Source organism: Larus michahellis, chromosome 2 (genome assembly GCF_964199755.1).
Source record: "Larus michahellis chromosome 2, bLarMic1.1, whole genome shotgun sequence".
In the NCBI taxonomy this organism is placed as follows: domain Eukaryota; kingdom Metazoa; phylum Chordata; class Aves; order Charadriiformes; family Laridae; genus Larus; species Larus michahellis.
The window spans coordinates 53,765,844-53,790,621 of record NC_133897.1 but is presented as its reverse complement, the minus strand read 5'-3'; the positions used below and the strand labels follow the sequence as shown (position 1 = coordinate 53,790,621).

Here is a 24,778-nt window from a genome sequence, read left to right as displayed (position 1 = left end):
GAGACACTGCTGGCTGACTGCAGGAAGAGCGTGCTGATCCTACGCTCCTCCATGTAATTTTACATTCTGACTTCTCCCAGATTCTTTTGTGGTAAGACAGTTCTAGCCCATCCCTCATATTTCAGACAGCAAAATTCAGTTTTGCCTATATTATCGAAATTTCAGGTCTACCTTTGAGACAGGTCCATAGACTATTCTTCTATAAAGCAAGAAAGAACTAAGCTCCTAAGAAGAGGATCCACAAAGGCAAACGTATCTCAAACCCCACAAACAAACGAAAAACAAAACCAAACAGAAACATAAATTAACCTCTGCAACTTAGATGAGTGCTCTTATTATTGAGGTAGCAAGTAAAAAAGAAGTATTCGTATATTCTCCAACAGTTTGGCCAAGGTTAAAAGAACAGGAGAAAGGCATGGTATTATGGCATGGAGCAAAAGAAGCTTTAAAATACTGTTTCAGGAAGGGATGATAAAACGTTTAGGCTTGTCTCTGAAAAAAGAAATAAACCTTTCAAAATAGCAAATACTGTAGCTAAGACTTTCAAAACAGGACTTAGAAGCATGATTCTTGCTAAAATTAGTGGGAGCTGTGCATCTACATCCGTACTGGCTTTGAAATCTCAGCCTATAATATTCCTTGTTAGTCTTTTCCCTCATCAGGCATATAGGAAGGAAAACATTTTCTGTGACTGAAAAGACAAGTAGTTGTCCATCCAGAACTACTGGAAACCATGCCAAGTTGTCTTAAGTGCCAGGCAGGCTATGGAGTACATACTAATTCATTTAAGAACAACTGAAAGATATTTAAAGCCTTGTAAAGGAAATTAGGGAGCAGAAGTGTTACTTTTATATGTTCATACAAAAATGCATGAGGTTCCTAGTGCATTGTAAAATGAAGGAGCAAAGGCGTCCAAAGTCTTTAACCATCTGAAATAATCTAATTATCCTCTGGAAAGGCACTGTTTGGAGTGACTATGTTAACTGAAAATGGAGTGATTAAATAAAGTCAGGCTGATAAATCTCCCGAGTACCACTAACTTATTTGTAACATCATTGAAGATGAGTCGTACGACTGGTGTCTCAAGTCTAAAAGCTATGACATTCAGAGGAAGGTAACTGAAGCCTGCCATTCCAAAGCCCTGGGTACACGTTCAGATATTATCAATGCAAATTTTACAGCCAACGATTTGCATCAAGATAAAAATTAATTCTTTGTTTGGCTGCCTTGGGATCAATCCATGAGAGAGCACAGGAAGAAATAATGATAGATTTGTAAGTGACTATGTATCAACCATGACTTTAAGACAGGGAGTAAGATAAACAGAAAAAACCTGCTCTCTCCCACACTCGGCTTTCATACCAGAGAACACCAGTGAAGACCAATAGGCTTTTTGTCTGCTAAAAGCATACAAAAAGCCAGGTACAAACAGAACAGGAGTGATTTTCAATAGAAAGACCCCTGATTGAAGGCAGTTCAATTCCAGCAGCCCCTATTAAGCCCAGACTACAGCTTCAAGAATCACAGCTTATTCCAGCTCTGTGAGAACTCAAAGAGAAAGAGAGAGAGAGAGAGGATTCTGATGACAGCAAATACCAAAATGATTTAGTATTTTATAGTCAAAATTGCAGTATGCGTTGTCCCTAGAAGCTGACTGAAAGACAGTGCAGACTGCAAGTAAAGACGTCATGAACTTCTGCAATTCCATAGTATTGATTTCAGGACATTTTAAGATGCCTTAAGACAGAGTAAGGTAAAAAGCACAGTAGTAATTCTGGTTTGAGCTGACAAAGGCATATGAATGCATTGTCTCTGAAAGAGTAGATAACAAACTTTTGATGCAGATAGAAGACAGATTTTATGCTACGTACTCATTCCCTTCTATGAATCTGTAAGGACAAATGACCAGACATTGAGCATCTAAACAGAGAAAAGCTGCAGCTGTTCAAGGAAGTGTATCACCTCCACCTTTTGGGGAGTTATTTTTTCTAAATGTCATAAATTACAGATTCAGTTGCAAGCATTTGCCCTTCTTTAATTTATCATAATATCTGAGGTAGTCTTCTGCCGTAGCTGGCTGAATTAAAACAGACAAAGAGCTAGCTGAGTGTCCCTTGCACATCTGAAGGACAATCATTCATCTCATCACCATTTCTGCTAACCACCCAACTCCAAACACAGGAGAGCACAGAACTTTGAAGAAGGTACTTATGAAGTCGATGAAAACATGACTCAAACCCAGGAGGTTCTCTAGGACATGAAAACCTACCACTCAAAAATTACTGTACACATTCCTGGGAGGCTTCACAATGAGAATACAAACAACTCAAAGTCAACTAATAGACGAAAATAATTCAACATGGTTGCTTGATTTCAATGCAACAAGTTACTTAGTCCATGCAGTCCCTGTATTAAGCCTGGTTTTCAACCTAAAAAGCCTTAAAAATACCAGCTTTTGCTGGGTCTGCTTGTTAAAACCGTATTTTATATTAATAGAGGTAAAAATGCTACAGTGGTGAATTATCTAGTACTCTCTGCGTTGGGAAAAAAGTTAGCATCCTACTCTTTAAAAAAACCTCTCTGGCAAACTTTTCAGGTAGACACTACCATAGGTTTTTCTTAGTTCCTTTGGTTATTACTTTGGAGAACAAGGACCAGCTTCTGTAGTCCCCACAAAAATCTCTAAGAGCCTCACTAACCAACCCTTATATCAATGACTAACTTCAGTAAGGAACTTGGACATTAGACCACTGACAGCTTAATTCTTTATTCTTAGAACTATCATTACTGATTATTGTTAGTTTCTATATCTTGAACTGAGAGTGTATAAATATTTTGTGTGTATTTGAAATGGTCTTTTTTACTCACAATTCAAAATATCATTTATTACTCTATATTTCTAACATACCATTAACTCAGTGCATTCATTGTGCTCCTGCACAGGAAGCTTAGAAAATATTATTCTTCAAATCATTTGTTTTCTGCACTGCTTATCTCCAAGGTAGATAATTTGGATATAAATCTGTTTTCTAAATGTGAAACATAAGGCAGTCTACAGTCATCATGACTACTCAGCGGTCTCTTCAGAGCAAGCCTACTGGGAGGCAGTTCAGAATCTTCACTTTATTTAATCCTCTGGTTTCTCTTCGGACATTAACGAATAAAGGCTCCACTTATACAGGTGTTTGTTGCATGGACAACTTGTTCCCAAAGGTCTTGAATCTACAAAGCACAAGGAGTTTTACAGTTGCGGAGCCACTGAAATACTTAAGCACTGATTTAACTTTAAGTGAGCAAGCCTACTGGTTTCAGTGAGATTATTAGCATAACTACATCCTGAATCAGCTCACAGCCAACATTTCTGATTCAGGAAAGTGCCAATGCACGCACTTAGCTTTACATGTAATCAGGAAAGCCCCCTAGCCTGAGGTTAAGCAAAAGACTTTCACAGCACTGAATATCCATGAGAAAATACATGAGTTTTTTTGCTACTTAGACAACATAAAAATATAATACAGAGACAAAAGGCATCATATACGGTTACCAACTCAGTGAGCTGTCCTCATTTTCATATATTCCAAATGTAAAAGACATACATTAATGCATGGCTGCAACTCAGCATAGTTAAAAGTAGATTTGATTTACCTCAAGTTGTTCTTTCCTTGCTTACATTCACAGACAAAACCAAATTAAGGCAACGCTCCCGCTGTTCATTAGGGCCTTACAGTTCTTCTATCACATTGAGTTTCTTTGTAAGCCAGCAACTCTTGTGAAATAGCTGCAAAAGACCCAGCAGCTGATCTCAATTTGAGGACAAGCTGAGCTACAGGTGTGTAACAAAAACTTTTGTCAGAAGCTGCTTTAAGGGATGGCTCTCTCAGAAACCTTGGAAGCACCTGAAGAGATTGTTTGGTTGTCCCAAGGCAAGATTAGCTCTAATCATATCATTCTTGACTAATGCACGTTCAACCTGTTCTTAAAGACTTACAATGATAGACGTGGCTCCTTATCTTCTCTAGGCAATCCAGTGCTGTGCTTCACTATCCCTCTTCTTTGAATATCTTAGATGTCTCAAGTAACTCTCCCCGGCTTTAATATATGCTATTAAAATAGAAACAAAATCCTATTAAATAAAAGCCTGCAGCAGATATGGAGAGGAATTTATTCCTTGCTTCTTCACATTCTTCGTACATTTGAAAACTTTATTGTATCTTCCCATAATTTTCACTTCTCCACGCTAAACAGACCTAATTCCTTTCCACTTTTTTCTCAGACTGTGTTTCCTAGGTCTCTGTTTGTTGTCTTGGGGAATGTGGGAACCCCATATTTCAGCCACTGATTTGTGCTCTGGTAGCAAACCCAGCAATTTTTCCAAGTATGATTGTAAAGCACTTTGAAAAAAATCATTTGTGTAACTATATGCAAGCTACTATTGTATTTAGCTACGGTACAACTATCACTCCGTATGGATCCAGGATTTAGACCACCTTTTGCAGACGAAAATCCCTACTGGATTTTGTGCACTCTCAGAAAAATCTGTCACTGGCTCCACTGCACTCAGTGACTTGGTTAGAGGAAACCCAACAGAAGCAGAAAGCTTTGGCTAAATAAGAATGATATATCAAAACACCCAATATTTTAATGAAAGAAACTGAATATCCACACATTTGCACTTCTGTACAATTTTTGTGATATATATATAATTTTAAGCTGTTTACAAATAACATTTAATGCTTCAAATATTACATAATGTCGATATTATATTTCTAGCAGAAATAAATATATTGCACTTAAAAAGAAACTTTTCATTAGATGTTGCTTCATAGTTTATGTTCATAACTTCTTTTTCCATAAAAAGTTTTCCCCCGATCCCCACCCCATACACACAAACACACACTTCAGTACATGGTGAATGTGCTCACGCAATGCATTATAAACAACAAAGTCAACACAGCAAACAGCAGAACTGTGGTACATTCTGTTAAAGAGGTTACATCCAGTTTTTTACCTTCCTTTTTTTTAAAACCAAATCTTTCCTCGTGTTTCTGAAGGTACAATAAAAAAAGAGAGATTGTTTAAATGTGCTAAAGGTAAAATACAGAAAACTGTATTTCTTGTCCTTAAACTATCATAAAAAGTTACTTTAGAATTTACTTAAATCACTGCTTAGTTTTCTTTTAAAAAGATAAAATAAAGAAAAAGAAGTTGTCATTTGATAAACTAGAGACTATATGCAAGGACAGTTTATCACAGAGTAATACATAAATCCTCTGGCCAGCAAGTAAGTGGTTAGTAAAGAAAGCACATCTTCTGCAGCAGAAAATGCTCTGTAAGGAACAGCGAGAATAAGATGTCACCAAAACCAAAAATAATCTTGCAGTGAGTGAATGTCATCCCTCTGCAGATGATGAGTATGAGCGCTGTGGCCACAACTTCCTCCCAGATGAGGAGCCCTAAGTGTTACACTGATCTCACTGTTGCTTTTACCCCTTATCTAGGGGTAAATTACCACAATTTATATTAGCTTACAGTTTTGGAAAGCTCCCCAAAGTTTTTGCAATAATTTTCATTGACATTTCTGTTTCCCTATGGTATGCACACAGAAAGAGGATGTAGTGCATAATCAAGTTGCCAGCCAAAATGTTTTCAGTTTGAAAGAGGTTCCTTTTCTAATGCTGGTTACTGTTTGCTGGATGTTGGAAGCCGCAACATCTTATGTGTACACACTCATGCAGTGTGCCGGCTTCCATGGATAAAGCCTTCTGGGAAAAAATTTGCTATTGCATTTCATAGACTGGACTACTAAGTATGTTAGCTATCATACAACATACCACGTTTGAACTTGTGAAGAAACATTTCCATTAGAAACTCCGCACCTTTTTCCACTTAGTCTATGCTTATTTATCAATTTATACCTAGAAGAGTCCCACTGAAACCAGTGGCATTGATTTTTCTATCTTTGACAGTGCCTCAGGCCATATAAAGCAATACTGCAAACCAAACAGACAAATTTAAAATGTTTTTTTTTTATGTCTAGCTTCTCTCAGGGCTCCAAATTTAGAAGTAAAAAAAAAATCAGACAGATGCATCTAAGTCAGTTTTGTTAGTCTTTGGGATGCTTTTGTTGAATTGAAGACCTGATGCCGTTGACCATCTATGGATAAAAGGGTAATCCAGAAAACACCCAAAAGTACTTGTAACACTTTGGAGGATAATCTTATCATTCTCTTTGAAAAGCATATTCAGGCATGTTCACTCCACCCTTCTAAAAAAAAAATAAAACAACAACATAAACCAGCACCAGTTTGCTCAGCCAAGAGAGCTCATAAAGGTGAAGAGCACTTCTCATGGGATATAAAATGTGAATTATATTGGAAAATAAATTCTAGATTGTATTTGGCATTCCTAGACCATCTACCAGCAACAGATGTTCTGTCCTGAAAGTGATATAATTTTGACAGCAGTACAGCAACTCCTTAAATAAATTACTCAGTTATTGTCAAAGTAGTACAGATTTTTTTTTTTTTTAGGAAAAGCAATTTCACTCTTTAAGCGATTAGTTACGAATTTACATTCATTTTCTCCCAATTGTTAAATCAATGCTAAAGCTGATTTGTAGCCAGTTTTTAGTCTTTTCAGTAGAGTTCCTATATTGTTCTGTCACTAAAGTCACTGTTCTTACACTTAGACTTCATTTTTGGGTAAGAATGCTGAATGAAATCCCATCTCCATTACAGTCAAGAAATTTGGAGCTGTCTTCAGTGGGGCAGGAATTTTATCCCTGGAATCACTCCCATGCTGCCTCTTGCCCACAGGACAGCGAGAGGGACAGGGAGAAGAAACCTTGGAATGTGTCAAGACCTCTTCGGTGGGCGTCCTGTGGTCTCTGTGAACTTAATCCCTTCAACCTCAACTCTACGCAACAGGTTTTGGAGGTAGGATTGTGAGGGCAAAGAAGAGGAGGTGAGGCTCTCACAAGCTGCCTTCGTTCCCTTGCTTGGGATCTGCCTGTGATTCTGCATTACTGGGGAACCCCAGTGGGTTTGTGATGCAAAGGAATGAAACCATCAGAGAGGAGCATATGCCAGAGACCAGCGTGCTGAGGAATGAGCACACTGAGAGAGATTCGATCTGACTGGAAAAATCAAGCTGTGGATTTTGACAGATAGTTCTGCGTCACCTACAATATGGAACTCATCACAGAGGATTTGGATGAGGAATTCACCTTATCATGTTTTTATATAGGGACAGTCTACTGCTGTATTTTTTCAGATATGCATCAGGTTTTATTCCTAGTGAAAAGCACTTGTCTTTCACTTAATATTTTTGTAAATGATGTTGTCAAAATCTAGTTTCATTCTCCAGGAAGACCCTGGAGAATTTTCTCTGAAATGGTACCAGGGGCATTTCTGCATGCCAAATATGGGTGTTTTCAGAACAGGGACCATGACAGGACTAAAGAGATCATACAGTTTAGTTCTCTAAATTTGCTTCACAAAGGAAGGACAGGTCAATGTATGAGCAGGCTTTATGTGACTTGTAAAGTGTACCTAAATCAGCCTACCTGTTCCAAACTTTTCTGGAGTCGTGTAAAAGCTGCCTACTTACTTGACCATTTCCTGATGGAAGTATCAGCGTTAAAGCTACTGGCTTGTATTCTGAACCTAACCATATCCCTTGCAACTCCAGATAAGTTAATGGAGCTGCAGAAGGAGAGAGATAAAAGAAATAGAATTTCCCCACAGGCTTTAGTGCATGTCGTCATAGGGCCTTCAGTCAAGCAACTGAAGGAGAGGGTTTAAAATTTTCTTCCAAATCTCCCCAGAAATTCTCATTTCTGTATAATAATATATGTACTTGAAGAGTTATGTTGTTGTGGGGCCAGTATCGTCTGATTTTCTGAAAAATAGGGGTGTTATATCAAAATGGGTCATAAGTAGACACAACCTTGCAACATGCACTTTTCGGGTGAATCTGATAGCCTGGACGAAAATCTAATATTTGCATGCATCAAACCAAATTCAGTGTCTGATTCTAAGCTATTTAAATACTGCAGAGCTTGGCTTATTATGTTCACTTATGGAACACCTTGCAGTAGCTCTGAACCCAGAAACTATAAATAAAAGTTCGTTTTCATTCACATACAGAGCACAGAAGTTGCAAATTGCCTCAGGTCATTTGTTTTTATCAGCAGGTCCAACAGTGAGTAAAGGGAAATTAGGATGATACTGCAGATAGCTGAGGTGATTGAAAAATGGCCAATTTGACAAGATTTTAAATTCATCTACTGGGAAAAACACAAAGATGGCCCTTATCTGTGGGATGCAAGTACTGGCCTACAGCAGCAGCTGGGAAAAGCCTGGGAGGTTGTCATTGCTCTGTGTGATGGGGCATGTAAGATGAGGCAATGGGACAAAAAAGGCACATGACTTGCCTTGTCCTTCATAGAGGTGGGAGGTAGGTGACTCTGTCCTGCAGTCCACTTCTTACCATATGATACCAAAACACACACTAGGGGAGTATAGTGCTAAAAAAGTCTGTTTTCCATTCTGTGTTCCAGACGAGATTGGATTACTAGTTCTTTTTTATCAGTAGACGTGTTATCATCTATAGCTTGGATGCAACTCTACACAGAAACTCTGGGTTGACTTCTTATTTACAGTGAAATCCCAGCTCCCACCATGCAGAAAACCAGCATCGCTCTGGTGCTATTTTCAGCAGTGCAGAGGATTCACGCCAGCTCTCTGCAGAGAGGTCAGTTTTTCTTATACCTCTACAGTTCCTCTGTTGCATCAGACATAACATACTAGAAAAGGTGGACAATACTTCGAATGAGAACCCTAATTACTAACTTTAAAAAGGCAGATATGAATTTAAAAAAAAATTACATGTGACATTCTGCACTGATATTTTCCCAAGGAAACTCCACTATTCTACTGGGACATGGAAAAAAAGACAATACAACCCCCCTCATTTTCCTGGCCAAAGAGCTTGTATAATAACAGCTGTGACCAAACCCAAGAAAATCAAAACAAGTAGAAGGATACTTCAGTCCCACTCATCCTATACCAGTCCATCAATTATAGTTTGATCTAGAGAATCTATAGACTGATCTAGCCTGAAATTCAGTTAACTTGGGTACACATTTGCAGCTAGAAACAGGTCTTCACTGGCAAGTGCAGCAGCAAACAAGCATTGATTTAAAGGTTTGATATCTTGGGTTTCTAAGTTTAAGTAACAGATTTTTCCAAATCAACATTTTCCTTCATCATACCTTAATACAGAGTTAAACTGTTCCTCTTAGGATATAGGACAAACTTCTTTTTAGACTGAAGGACAGAATAGACCATTACTGCTACAGTCCTGTAACACAGTTCTTTTTTGGCACTGATAAGTGTTTTGTGAAAGAAACAAAGAAAGAAAGAAAGACTTGTTAATGATTTTCTCTTTGGGATTATAGTAGCAACTAAGAAATACTGCTTTTGGTGAATATAAGCCAGTCTTTTAAAAAGGACAGTGGCCTTCTCCACTTTGTCCCATTCCCAGCAAATGTGTGCTGAGATAGCCTAAAACATGCTCAAAGTTATAGCAATACATTTTTCTGTTTAGATGCTCATCAGTCACAAGAAGAGATGAAGATGAGTAAGAGTATTGCCTTTCTCAAAATTCTTCTAGCATATGAAAAAAGACCTATACACAATTAATTTGTACATTGCTGCACAAACATAATCTCTTTCCGCTAGGTATAATGCACCTTTGGAACAAGCTGCACGTGACCAAAAATCCTGGGAACTTTGGGATCCATTTCGGCTGTGTCACACGTAGATCTGTGAGCAGCTCCAAGCTGCATGCTCTCTTCTTGTGATCCCTCAGCAGAGGAATCTGTATCCGTAATGCATTTTCTTAGCTGGTTTGTTACGAGTTCAGCACTCCTGCCACAGGCCTTTCAGGAAGGTCCCTTGTATTTTTCATACCAAACTTGCACATTTAAAAATCTCATGTTTCTCTCGTCTTACATCATCACTCATACAAATGGCGTCATCACTGCAGAGGAGTGACGCAGTCCCTGGATGGCTGCATATGGACCCTGCTGAAAATAATGGTGGTACCTGGGCATGTGGAAGGAAGGGAAAGTGGGGCCACTACCTTGCATGGAGCTGGCTATAGCAGAGGGGGTAAGAGGCATTCCCAGGCGGCTGTACGGAGGCAGAGATCCTTGGATGGGATGAGGAATGGGTGTAGCTATGGATGCAGTGCTGGTACCCAGGGCACTCAAAGACTGTGGATGCTGAAATCCAGGAAAACTGGTTGAGGAGGACACCCAGGAACTGAGGGACAGGTTATCAGATGTTGTAAAGGCTGACCCTGCAAGCAAAGAGAAAGAATGCCTGACATTTGCACTGCAACACACAAAGCTGGTAAATTAGCAAAAAGGGAGAAAGAGAGTCTTTCACAGAAAGACAAGTTGTCATTGGAAATACTTCCCAAATACTTCTCTCTCCTTATATCTTTCTTTATATTATTGTTTGCCAGTCGCTGGCAAATAATCACTTTATCACTATATCTTAGACAAATTTCCATTTTAAGAAGCTGGTTGCAGTGGCTTGAACAGTAGAATCAGCATTGCACATTGGACATTTTTGATATTCACACTGAAGAACCTTGTAATGCTGCCACTAAACACTGAAGCGTCTGCTCTGATGTGGAATCTCACTGCATTACATCCCTGGTGTGAAGGCGTGTTTGTAGCTTTTTACCTCAAATCCTCAGTAGAACCGATTACTTTTTTCTACAATTTCAGTCTGGAAAAAACGCGGAAAAATGTAATTTGCACTACAAGTCTTCCCCCCCCCTTTTTTTTTTTTAGCCCAGTAAAACTTGTCAACACTGCATCTTTTCACTCAACCTGACTTTTTCCAAAATATAGAACAAAAAATTCTAAAATATCAAAACATTTGTTATTTTTTCAACTGTGTACAGTGCTCTAAGAAGCAACGCTAATGCTAAATGTAAGAGATGTGGGGTTTTAAGTGAAATGCACAAAAATATTAAAAACTTGCTCTCGGGGTAATTACCTACTTTTGATCAAATGGAAGTGGTTTCTTCTGGATTTTTTTAATCTGAAAAGTTCCAAAAATTATTTTCACGAATCTTCCACCTCTTTAAAACACTTTTTCTCTGAATATTGTAGAATCATAAAAAAGGGAAAAATGGTTTATTGAAGTTAGAACAAATTATTTATTTTATTTTGACAGTAAAATTTGGGGGAAGCAATGAATAATTTGTTTGGGTAATTATACATAGTCATTTTCAAATAATCTGGTGATGATGTTTCCCTTCACCTCTGCAGTTCCTCTATGCATCTGGTCATCATCACATGTCTGATTTCTAGAAATGGGAAATACAATACAGTCCTATAAATAAACTCCTAATTTTTATTCCTATTCAAACAATAATTCACCTCATGCCCCTTCTGTATTTTCTGTCTTGTCCAACTTCATCCGTTGAGAAAATATTTCTTACTTTAAGAAATAAATTTACTGGCAAGAATAATTGACAAAAAATAATTTCAAACCAGTATTGCAAAACATTTTGAGACAACAAATTTTACAACAGGTATTAGTTTCATAAATCTGATTCTGGAAGATAGGTTCATCCAAATTGTGAAAAGAAAAAAATATGAAGACAACTATCTGTCAAATTAAACTTATTGGAATTATGTATACTAACCAATCGTAGACACATTCTCAGTACAAAACTGTAAGCAAATGACAATAGAAAGAAAAAATGCAAATAATTATTTTAGAAAAATCATGAATCTCTTTAGGGATATCTTCTCAAATCAGAAACAGAGCTACTCTTGGTTAATTCCTCCTCTGCTTAATGAAACAAGTAAAACGGCCCAGTAACAGGAAAGAGAAATTGTGTCAATTCAGCAGTAGAAACGGACCTGAACCAAATCCTGTCCTTACCACTGAACCAAATCTTAACTGCTGGGAAGCTGGGATCCAGAGCCAAACTGTAAGGATAACATCATACTGACAGACCAGAGCAAAACCCTTTACAGAATTTGAGCATTATTGCATTACAGGGAAAGCAGGAAGTGAATCTGGATTTCATAGAATCATAGAATGGTTTAGGTTGGAAGGCACCCTGAATATCATCTAGTTCCAACCCCCCTGCCATGGGCAGGGACACCTCCCACTAGACCAGGTTGCTCAAAGCCCCATCCAGCCTGGTCTTGAACTGCGGATCATCTTCCAGGGATGGAGCATCCGCAGCTCCTCTGGTCAGCCTGTTCCAGTGCCTCACCACCCTCACACTTTGAAGCCATTACACCTCGTCCTATCACATTTGCCTACAAGGTTTACATTTGGCTCCCTTCAGGTGGCTACCATGAATCCCATGTGTGAACGCTGGAGCTCAGACAGGCACCCAAACGTTATGCATTAAAGAGTTTTAATTGGATTTATATATTTCATATTTGTTAATCCCTTTGGAAATAGACCTCTTGTGATAAATATACTACTGAAGGCTAGCCACTTCCATCTTTAGACTGCTGAAATTGGCTGAGTTGAGAATGCTCTGGGTGGGTGCTGAAGTAATTAGAAATAAATAGCAGTGATAGACTTTCTTTGTTCTACACAGAATAAAGTATGTGATTCCTTTTCATGAATGATCATGAAATGATCAGAGGGCTGGAGCACCTCTCCTGTGAGGACAGGCTGAGAGAGTTGGGATTGTTCAGCCTGGAGAAGAGAAGGCTCCGGGGAGACATTATTGCAGTTTTTCCATACTTAAAGGGGCCTTATAAGAAAGATGGGGATAAACTTTTTAGCAGGGCATGTTTCAATAGGACAAGGGGTAATGGCTTTAAACTAAAAGAGGAAAGATTTAGACTAGATATAAGGAAGACATTTTTTACAACGAGGGTGGTAAAACACTGGAACAGGTTGCCCTCAGAGATGGTAGATGCCCCATCCCCGGAAATATTCCAGGTCAGGTTGGACAGGGCTCTGAGCAACCTGATCTAGTTGAAGATGTCCCTTCTCACTGCAGGGGAGATTGGACTAGATGACCTTTAAATGTCCCTTCCAACCCAAACCATTCTGTGACTCTCTGATTCTTATGAGGAAACCTCCATGAGCTCCCTTTCCTCCTCTAACAGCAATGGTCTCTAGTTGCAATTTATTACTCCAAAAAGTCTCACATACCACATTTGCCAGCACCAAGGAAATGTGCTCTAGTAATTCTGAGGCAGTCGGGGCCTCAGAGAGCTTATAACACACACTACCCAGCGACGTGTATGTATTTTGCTGTGAATGTATCAAAGGCCATCCCTCAATTCTGCATGCAAGGTAGTTTTAAAATGCATCAGAAGAAATGGAAATGTCTGTGGAGTTTCAATAAGATCATTATTTCTCTCCGCATATCTTGGAGGACTTTTCCTTATTTAAGGACACCAGACCTAAACAGAGAGTGAAGGCAGTACCAATTACTCATCTGCAAGACCAGTATATTTTACCCTCTGTGCATGTCTCTGGTTGCCCAGAACCACCACATCCTAACGCTAGCATAATGCTCCCAGATTAGAAAAAAGTTGGTTGCCACAACTCATCATCTTCCTCACTTACTCATTTGTCACATTGTGAGCAAACGCAGAACTGTACTCTGTATATATTATACATAAAATTAAGTGTAATAAACTATTCTTTCCTCCTGTGACACCTTCCTTGGTATTCTCTTCAGAAGAGAAAGGCTTTAATGGCCAGCTCTCATACTGAGGTTCACCTTGGTTCCAAAGGAGGACACCACACCAGGGAGAAATTTAATTCTTGGAGAGAAGATGCCTTGCTCTGGGCACTTCTGGCAAAGGAAAATTTAAGTCTTCAGCAATAACTGGTCTAGGATCTAAACTGATGTGAAGCGAGGTAATCCCCCGGAAGTATGTGAAATGATGGCATCGTACCAGCTGAGGAGTTGCTCCAGAAACTCCGTAATCTAAGGAACTGCTCTTAGAATAGACATGTGTGAACAAGCCCACCTAATCACGTTTTGTTGAAGAGCAACACATGGTTAAAAATAAGTGTGTTTTCCCTGCACAAGTCCAAAGAGCTTATGACCAGAAATAATGCTCTTATCTTAGCAACACTGTATGAAGTTAGAGGACAAGACAAGGGCACTGCCAGTCGGAAGGCAGATAGAACTGCTTTACCTCAAGTGGCTGTTGCCTATCAGGCAGGTCACGAAGTCAACATGCAAAGTATAACGCAACACAAGTTTATGCTGGTGAGCCATCCCACAGGATGGGTTTGAGATCTATCTCCAGTGGCAAAGTACGACAGATGCAATTTGTCCAGTGAGTATCACCAAAAAAAACAATTCTGTCTTGCTACTACTTTTGTGACTGCTAAAGTAGACAAACCAAGTTGATAAAGCATTTGAGGTGAATTGCCTCAGCAGGAAAAGCACCTTTTAGAGAGCAAGAGACAACAATTAAACATCAGTTTTCCAGGGAGCTATGGACTTTTCTTCCTGTAGAGGCAAAGCAGGTTAACCTGGTTGCAGATGGTCAGAACTGTTCAAGTGTTCTGTTCACAGAAGGCTTGGAGGGGCAGCAAATGGCACATCTATACCACAAACGGTGCTGAGTCTGAGCTAGTAGGTCTGCCAAGCGATGGGAAGTGTTAGCTTGTTCTCAGCAGCATGGTAAAGAAGTTGCCTGTTTTGCAGAGGAAGCAGAGGTAGTTCTCTTCTGCTGGCAAAGGCTGCACCTCTAGAGCTGCCTCCTGAGCTAGCTACCCACATCAGTGCCATGGGCATATCAGATGTCCAGAAGAGCCATAAGGTAACAAGAACTATTCTTCATTATAGGACTTCATGGCGGAGAGACACACCAGAGAAATGCTTTGGTCTGACTGTGTTCCTCCTAATTATCGCACATAACCAGGTCACCAAAGTTTACTTCATGAGCACATTTTCCTACCTCTGCTTTGTGTTGCCTGGCTGTCATCTCCAAGATCATCTTCTCCTCCATAGGTTCGAATGGGGGATCGGGCATAGGAATGCTTTTGGATAAGGCTCTCCACGCTTTCTCTGTGAAAGGAAACAACCTACTGTATTAATACATCCTAAACAGCCTCCTAATTCATTAGGCTAAATACCATGAACATGCTTCCTTTTCCCCTCTCCAGATCACAGCTTTCTCACACAGGCTCTCTGAAATTACTTAACAAAAGGGTTACCTCATAGTGTGTCACTGAAATGCTGAACTTGGCTTGTGGTATTTTAACATTGCTGATCACCTCTTACCTGCATGGTACTGCTTCTTCAGCAAAGTAGAGTGAACTTCCCACTGCATTTTCTGGATGTGGTTCCAGACAGGGAAAACAAGACCGGCACTCTTCACAAATTTGAAAATGCAAGCTCTAGGGTTATTTGTGCTGAGTGATCAGTCTGGGTTCAGAGAGACACCTGTGGTCCAGCTCCTTTCAAGCAAGCTTTCACATCACACATGACCACCTCATCTGGTGCTTTCCCATTTTTCTGAAGTCAGGGGCAAGAGATAGATGTGTCCAGAGACAGCTCAGCTCTAACCCTGCTCTCTCAGCATCAGGGCCAAGGCCAGTTTGTAGCAGGAAGTCTACAGATACTACCGATCTCGTGCCACGTCTATTCTGGGAGGTTAGACGTGTCTGCCAGGCCCCCGCCTCACTGGTGGCACAAAGCACTGAAGTCACCCAAACAATTTTTAAATAGAAGGAAGGCATATCTGCACGATAAGCCATAGCAGTTTGTAAGGAAGATCCAACCTTACACATTGCTAGCGCATTTCCATGTAAGTAGGTGGCATTATACCAAAGATGAATACTTTCTAGGCACATTTCCAAAATGGCTTTGACCTTCTGTTCCTGTTTAAGAAATCTAGGTAGCCATAGCTGTTTAAATCTGCTGCTCACTGAAGGTTTTGTCTGAATTTACCATTTGACGATTCATATTTGCTAATGCCCTTAGCTCGGAGAGTGTGGCTGTTGCAGAAATTCCAAGGAAAAACATTTTCCAAGTAACATGATAAATCACAATGGCACATGTTTTCCTTTCCTACAGAAAGCCCATTATGGTCATTTTGTCCTTGGTCTATCACTGGCATCATTACTTATGCTAGTCTCCTCAGAAAAAAATAAATAAAAAGGGGATCTTATCAAAGTGATTTACTTGTGTCAGGATTGGAAGTGGACTGAAAGCAATGGCAGTTCCTACATAGAGGATGATATAATTGAATTACTGCCTTTTAAGTGATTGAAAACAGTAGGCATATCGGGGCTATCTCAAAGAAGATTTTACAAAGAAAAAGACAGATGGCATTGTTTACATTATGTGCTGAATGCCTCTTGAAACTTTTTTTTTTCTGAAGCAGAATGTGAAATGCAAAGAATTTTACTTAACAAAAAAGACTATCTCAGATGAGTACAGAATAACAGAATAATTAATTAGACCAGTTTTGTCTGAGTGACTTAGATACCAGTCTATAAACATATTCATAACCAAAGAATTACTCATCTTTAGATGTCTTAAAATAAATGTGATTCAGGTGATCGTCTGTATTGTCTCTATTGACTTTATTTCTAATAAAGGTCTGCTTGTAATGACAGACATTACAGCATGTAACAATATCCTGAAGCAACAGAAACAATGCAGGCTCTAGTTTTAGTGCAGTGGGCCAAATTCATCTCTAAAACATTGGATCCAATGGCAGTTTAGGGATAAATTCACCCCAATAAATTTACATTCGAATTACCTACAGGGATTTAAAGCTAAATCAAATGCCCACAATTATTGCAGAGTAAATTCTTTCCAGATGGGCTTGTATGCTAGACAGAGAACTCTATTATTCTATATGGTTGTCTTCTTTTAAAGGAAAAAGAGGGATGACTTCTTAGTGAACCCTGAATCTGCAAAGTTTGAAACCAGGGAACTATGTGGTAGGTTTATTTATTTATTTGTAATGTTGCAGGTAGTGTGCTAAAGGTTTTAGAAGATTAATCTCATTCATTGGCACAAGAAGTGAAGTTTTTTACGGCAGGGGGAACAGTCTAATGAGGAAACCTGGATCATGGAAAGCAACTAATTTCACAAAAGCAGTTCCTTTTGTGCAGCTGGGATTTAATATTCAAAACTGTACATGCTTATCTTGCCGAATCATGTTAGTGGTTTACGCTATAATCACAACATGCCTACTAATTTTTCTTTTTAGAGGTTGAGGCTGTGGTTCATAAGCGTAAAGCGTTGAGATTCACACCAGAATTTAGGCACCTGGTCCCCACAGCCTTCAGGCGGACACTCTTCTTTCCACATGCAACACATGCTGCATATAAACCTCCAAACAGACCTATGAAATGCAAAAGGCTGAGCGGGAAACTAAGCATGCAAAGGGAAACAAAGAAAAGCAAGAAGTGGTGTATTTTCTCCACTCATGAAGCCCATCTCTGACTTATCCCACGAAGCACTGTTTCTTCCACCTAGCAAAACAAGAGCTGAGGTCTGCACTCCGGTCTCCCCCATCTGGGACAAGTGACCTAACTACAAATTAAGGGATAACCTTTCCTTCCCATTGTGTTTCAAAGGGAAGAGGTGGTGGCCTCTGCACAATGCTCAAATATTTCATACTCAGAGAACACTACCCAGAGATCAAGTCTTTATGGAGAAGAAAGGGCTTGCAAATCATTTATCTATGGAAACATGTGGAGTTTCCCACACAAGTTGGAAAGAGGAGCTGAGCCTCCTCCACACTTTAAAGACAGAGGTGCTCTGGGACTTGCTCCAAAGTTGATGTGTAGGAGGATGCAAAATTTTAACAACACGATTTAAGTGCCTGTGAAATCTAGTTCAAAATGCAGGAACAAAGCCGGCAATCTGGAACATAGGATCCTGCTTATACCCTTCTGTCAACCAGGGCCAAAAGGACTTAAATCTCAAAATCTTCCTGAAAATTCTGTTAACGGAAGTGTAAACTGTTTAGGATATCCAGAATGTGGTACTCTGTAGAGTGGACCAACAAATTAATTTTTTTAAAGTCCCAAAATATTATAATAATAATACTACTGCTAAGAGGCAAAGACATTAATTTAAACCTCTGGCTTTATAGTTCTGTATGTAACATTGTCAGATATCTCAATGTGGTTCAAAGGATTTATGGAAATAATTTTATAAATTACTAAATGATAAATCAATATTTGCCATTTTATGATTCTGCTTAATAAAAACAAAACCAAACCAACAAGTGAAGAGTATGGTGGAGTTTTTTTAAAGCTTTCCTTTAGCTTTTTTCTGAGCTGATCCACACTAAACTGGCTGAAGAATAAAGTGACTTCCAGTTACTCAGTGCTCAACTTCTGTACTCCTGTTACTCAGTTTTTGATCAGACACTTGTTATCTAATACTTGGACCTGACAACTTTTAACTTTTAGTGTATCTGAGAACTCCACAGTTTCTTCTATCAGCAATAAATTAGCAATAAACTTTGTTTTGAGAGATCACAAGCTGCCAGATGGATAAAGGAAAGATGTCTTCTTTCTGTCAAATTCTTTTGTGTGGTCTACCAAGAATTTTCAGTCTTCCAGGCTGCTCTTCAACTCACAGATATCTTGTAAATACCCAGAGGAGGGAGAAAACACACACACAGGCATAATATATTACTGTGATTAGGCTGTGCTGTGTGTACAACTGGATAATAGTAGCAGATGACAGGCTGGAGAAGAACGAGTCAGGGGCTGAAGCTGTTTGAGAAAAAGAAGAAGGAACCCTGTGCCAAGTGGAGAGGAAAAAAACCTAAGTTCGTATTGGCTAGCACACCCACAGAGAAGATGCTGAGGCAGGACAAATGTGAGGCGAGGTAGTAAGGAAAAGGAGCTCAGGCTGTTCCCAATGATCTGCGTTCTCACAGAAACACACCTTAAGCCCAGCCCTGTCAACAAACCCCTGCTTATTATGAACGGAACACTTCTCTCCTTTGTGCAAGAACTAAAAGAAGGAATTTTGAACCAGGAATCAAAGGGTTGGGAGAATTTATCAGTTAGCAAGGTTTTAGGGTGCACGGGGAGCATCTTGCCATTCTGCAGGTTTTAACCTCTTGACTGAACGTTTATTTCACTCTTGTCCCTGCTGGCAACTGATTCCAAAACTATACTTCCCAGCTCAGGATGCTTTATGTCTTGCAGCTACAAGCTGAGCCTTTGTCCTTGTTTAGTTGACAGTGCCCTGTATGTACAGGGTAGTCTCAGAGGATCAAAAGTAGATAGGAAAATCCTGATGTAGCTGACAGATGATTCACTAACACTTTACAGACTAAACCCGAGATCATGGCATGGATATTAACTGGGAGATGGTAGAAAACAGCTGACTTGGGAAGCGGCTGAGGAACGAGGCCCTGCGTGTGGGTGCTCACTTCCTTTTACTGTCAACCCAGATTACAGAAATTCTCTCAGGAGATGGTAAAGTCCCAGATTACCCTGAGCAGAATCTTTAATCAAGATGAAAGAATAGTGCTTCTTTGTAGGTGGAAGCAGGCATCTCTTTGATGATGCTTCGTGTCGTTTTTTCCGCTCCTTTGGCTGTTACTGTGCTTCAGCTGTGCATTCACAGCAGCCTGGTGATCGGCGCGACCCTGATTCTGGAGTGCATGACCATGACCCCTGCTGATATGGAAGAGTGCCACAGTGCACTGTCAACACTGGTGCTGCCTGGAGCTATGGGTTTTCCTGAATTTGGCAGAGAGCATAGCCAGGGGATGGAGAGAGGAAGCCTGCCTTCTCCCTTTGGGATGAGGAGGCTTGAGGCAATATATGTAGTTTAGGCAGAAGGCGTTAGAAAAGCTGATCTAGAACTAGCTTGCTGGAGCCAGGCCTTGGTTAGTATCCATCTTAGACCTATACCATGGCTCCAAAGAGGATGGCGTTGATGTAATAGGCAGCCACCCGTTCCACTGGGAGACAGGTTCAACCTCCTTTGAAGACAACGTGCAAAAGCCAGACTGCAGTGAGAAAGAGCAGGTGGCAGAGGCAGGCACTCTGAACTCATATCCTCAGCAGAAGTTACTGTCTCAGGAATGGCTACAAGAGGTACAAATTTCTGAGCAGAGTTGAGCAACCTGTTAGTGTTTTCTCTTATTGCCCTTACTAGCCAAGTGTTAGGTAAGCAAAAAGGTAAGGGTGTCCTCAGAATCTGCTCCCTGATCCTGGTGTCATGAAGTTTTTTTATTTCTTTTGGTTTGTTTTTTTTTTTTTTGTCTTTTTCTTTGCAAGAAAAAGGGCAATGTTAATTAAAAAAAAATGAACAGAAAGAAAATAAAAAAATAAAACTGACAACCATGTTTTGCTTGGCCATTCAGTTCAACACAAAGAAAAATACAGAACAGGATATAAAGTGTATGAATTATCAGTTTGCAGCCTGAATGACTTCTTTAGTTCTGCATTTCAAAGGTTTCCTTTTTTTGTAGCTGCCAGTTAGTATGTTTGGAAGAAAGCCCAGATAACAGAAGACATCAGAAGTGAGGTGAGGTGAAGACAGATGGAATAAATGGGCTGAGAAGGCACAAAAATAAACTTGTCGGAAGTCGCACTGTAGTAGAACTTTTTTTTTTTTTTAAGGGAAAAGATGACTAATTTGTCCAAGACGCAAGTGCTAAAAACAAGTCTGTAAAAAAAAAAACCAAAAACAAACAAAACAACAAAAAACCAAACCCAAACCAAAAAAACCCAATGCAGCAGGAGGAACAAATACATATCCATAATGGCAGCTCTAAGCGAACAACAAACTCTGTCAGAACCACTATTGAGATATCACTCAGCCTTCATGTTCTTCTGCCTTTAAGTTGCTATATTACACAGGCACAAACATAGCGACACATTAGTTTTCTGCATATACTTGCTCTTATACTTGTAGATGAGTATTACGGACCGACCCTAGGAACATAATTCAGTTCTGAAATGGTACAGACCAAATCCTTGACCAGAACAAAGTAGCTCCATTCCACTGCTTGGGTTAGAGCTGAACCACTTCCAACTGGGGAAGAACCAGGGCCCATCAAACTACATTGGCTCACGTAAGCTGAAGTTTAATTTGGCCCAAAAGCTAATACAGAGCCACCAAACACTTTCACAAACTCAAAGTCAAAACTATTGGAGAAGTGTTGGATGAATGCAATACTCCAAGAATACATACAATTTAAAGGAAGAAGTGAAAGGAGAATTAAATTATGAAAAATCTAGGGTTTGATGATTGCAGGGGCAATAACAAGTGTATCTCCAAAGTGGTGTTTACTGGTACCCTCGCAATAAACATCTGGCTACGGATGGCAATTCTGGAAGAGCTATAATAGGCATGGAAGTGAAGTAGCCTGGCTGAAGCCATAACATGGGAAAAGTAATGATACTTATGGAGAAAGAGCATGAAATTATTAAATATACCCACCCCACTTCTCTCAACTGCAAATAAAAATGAGAAAAACAGCTTTTTACAGCGAATGAAAAAAAAAAAAAAGCAAAAATTAACATTTCTCGTCTCTGATTTGGAAAAAAGCACACACTTGCAAATGTATGTCAAAGCTCTTTCTCTGTATCTTTTTTCCCCCAAATACAGTGACACAATTAACTCTAACATAGCGGGTCCCACAGAGCTCCACTTCACCCAGTGACTGCAACCATTTATTTCTGACTGCCAGGCAGAGGATGGGAGGTGAGGACGGAACAGTGCTGTAAAGCTGGGACTGGGGGAAGTCCCTGGAAAACTTCCTCTGGATTGGAAACCGGGAGTCTGATCTGACATCATCTCCTCCCCTTATGGACGCAGTACACCTGCATGAGGTGACTGGAAAACACTAACAAAATGAAGCATTTTTATACTGTTGTGCACAAGTAAAAAGATAGATAACAGAACACCTGAGTGGAAAATGAGCTAGGGCATGAGTGCTTAAAAGCCTGGGAACTGAAGATATTTTAGCTGTCATGGAGGGTTTTCTGCTGGAGAAAAGGAACATTTGCCTGGCTAACAGTAAGCAGAGTTGGAGGAATCAGATTTCAAGGGAATGCTTCAGGTGTCTAAATGTAGGCAGGTAGTGCTTTCTAGATGTCTTCAGACATCGAAGCCATCTGTAACAGAAGGGATGATACAGGAAATATAGACAACCCATCTACCCCTCTGAAGCAGCAGCTGGAGGCTGGAGCAACCTGAGCACATCTGGAATTGCACCAGATACCAAGTGTTTAGGCACTGGAGTCCCTGGTATTTCTCCCTAAACTCAGGACTTCACTTCTTCTCCCAACCTAAACATCGGATATGATCTCCCCTGGCTGGTCGCCAACATTCACAGATTGAGAACTAACCACAGATAAAAGATCAGCTGACGAGTTTGACTTGTTGGAGGAGAACTATGACAAAGTTCTGCTTAACCATGGACATGGGAGTAGGTCATAGAGACAATATGTTTCTGGGTGTTGATGGGGTGCTTTCAAGAGTCAGTGAAGTTCTGCTAGACCAGCAGTAAGAAGTGGCAATGGGGAGGAAGGCAGCTCTGTGGGGTGAGCAGGGAAGGGGTGGAAGAGAGGACTGCTGTGGATAGCACATCATTAAGCACATGGCTTTGACTACTACTTCAACAGGGCAGTGCTCATATCCAGGTATTAGTATCCATTTCGCTTACAGCCTTGTAAGCTCGTACAATGTATTTCCACATCTCAGACATGAAGTTCCTCAGGGGAAAATTCAGAATCTGATTACCATGCAAATCCAGCTGGGATGCAGCTCTCCTACTTACTTCCCCCATCCCCCAGTCCTTCCTTTCTCTGCCTAAGAATTCCTTGCGTGTGCAGCCATACTTTTCCATTACTCAAGATATTGCTTCTTGAAGTATGTATCTACCTCCCAGAAGCATTACTGGACTTGTGCAGATGGGTATGCTCCCTCCGCTCTCTCTAATCATTACAAGTCCACACCCTCAACTTGCCTATCACATGCTGGATCAAATAGACGAGCAACGTTCAGATCATGATTATGATCTGTCAGTTCTTGTTTGGTCATTATTTTATGATTCAGTAGTTCTGTTGACTCACATTCTTGAAACGATCACATTTTTCAATGGATTGTTTGCATGGTATTTAATTGCAATGGTTTTATTTATTTACCTACGTATTTTTAAAAGGCTAATTCCTCACAACAACTCAAAAGATAAATTCAGGCTCAAGGTAAAAAAAAAAATAAGGTGTTGGGTTCTGATTTTGCATCCTTCGTGTCTTTGTCAGTTTTTTCTTAAGCAGAAGCATAAAGATATTCCCTTAAAGCCTATCTCCAGAGTGAATTGTTCGTAAAACCTGCATTAGTCCTTCTCACAAAGGTTACCCTTAAAAAGGATCGTGCTCATCGACATGACTGGCATCCCATAGTCAACACCACAGTACATTAAGCTCCACATTCTGACAATTGCTGCTAAGTGTTCGGTTTTTCAATCACAACCACTGTGGGGGCCTTTTTATAATTGAGGAAATGTAAATACCACATAAAAAGATCAAAAGGTGAATCGGCAACTTATCTAAATCGCAGTAGCCCCAGATAAAGTCTGCCCCATTACCGTAAATAGATTACCACAAGTACTGTATGGAGAGAACGGGTTGTGGAAGGAATCTCACGTCCTACTGAAAATTTGGTATATACCAAACTCACCAAAGATTTTTTCAGCGGGTAGAAGCCTTGCATGTATAAGGAAACCGTTGTAAGGTATTTAGGCAGGAACAAAAGAATATACAGGCACTTCAACAGCCTTGCTGTTGCCTACCTCCTCTAACATTTTGCAAATTTCACTATCTTTACATACATTATTTTAACTCCAACTCATATAATTCAAACAGATTTAATCCTAAAGGCATTTGCAGCTTGAATTTCCTACACAGGGATCGTAAATCTAGAATGGGAAGCCTGAAATCGTTAAAGTCACATATTTATAAAATCATATTCAATTAGGTTAAAAAAGTGCAATTTCTGTCATCATGTCATAAAAAGATGTGTTTTTCTCTCAGATCTACTATAAAGGAAAGCTCCCTATATTGTTACAGATAGAGGCTGTTTTCAATCAGTTACAAGGAGCAATCCAATTACTGGATGGTTTAGTGCAGTAACTGACTCCAGACTAATTTAATTTCTTTAGGTCTCTAAAGATCAATTGATCTGATTTGTTTCCCTCCCCAAAGGCTGTTTAGGAAAAAGCAGGCTTAAATACCTGGAAATGAAATACAAAGCTCTGTACACTTTCACACTACTTAGGTCATTCGGAAAAGCTGGAACTCGCGATAAATGAGTGCTCTCTTGGCCCTAACATCACAGGATGCTTTACAGGAGACCATTAGGATCACGGCACAGCACCGCGGGTTATGCATGCACGTGCTCCACGCAGGCCTGCTTAGGAAGCAGTGCATGGACCGTATTTTCACAGCTTCTAGATAACTATTCAATTTTCACAAGCTGTGCAAATGTGCATTTGGCCTGCATGGTCTTTTTCCTGGCAAATAAATATTTTTCTCGGGCAGCGATCTTATAGATATGACTAAGTTTCCAACTAGACCAAGCAAGAGTCATCCTGTACTATTTGATGTATCACCTACATCTTGTAATCCATGTTGCAATGGACATCGAGCAAGAAATTCTTCCTGTTGTCATATCTCACTTTGCTGTTTCTTTCGCTTTGTAGCAGATTTCTGTACAGCAGAATGCTACATTCTGTAGCAGAATGCTA

At 39.8% G+C, this 24,778-nt stretch overlaps 1 protein-coding gene across 6 annotated transcripts in view; it reads right to left on the bottom strand.

The window, feature by feature from the left end:
* The window catches only part of TBX20 (T-box transcription factor 20), a 60,005-nt gene that overhangs the window by 14,177 nt on the left and 21,050 nt on the right, over positions 1 to 24,778 (bottom strand). Inside the window, exons 7-10 of one of the 6 annotated variants that reach the window (XM_074575457.1) lie at positions 14,987 to 15,096; positions 10,147 to 10,365; positions 3,989 to 4,101; positions 3,085 to 3,222 (exon numbers count right to left, since the gene is read on the bottom strand). In XM_074575457.1, the coding sequence (XP_074431558.1) occupies positions 4,016 to 4,101; positions 10,147 to 10,365; positions 14,987 to 15,096 (415 nt within the window). In that variant the 3' untranslated portion in view covers positions 3,085 to 3,222; positions 3,989 to 4,015. Of the gene's footprint in view, positions 1 to 3,084; positions 3,223 to 3,988; positions 4,102 to 4,614; positions 5,046 to 6,528; positions 10,366 to 14,986; positions 15,097 to 24,778 lie in introns of those variants that run through there. The other 5 variants (XM_074575455.1, XM_074575458.1, XM_074575460.1 and 2 more) reach the window with 5 other exon arrangements.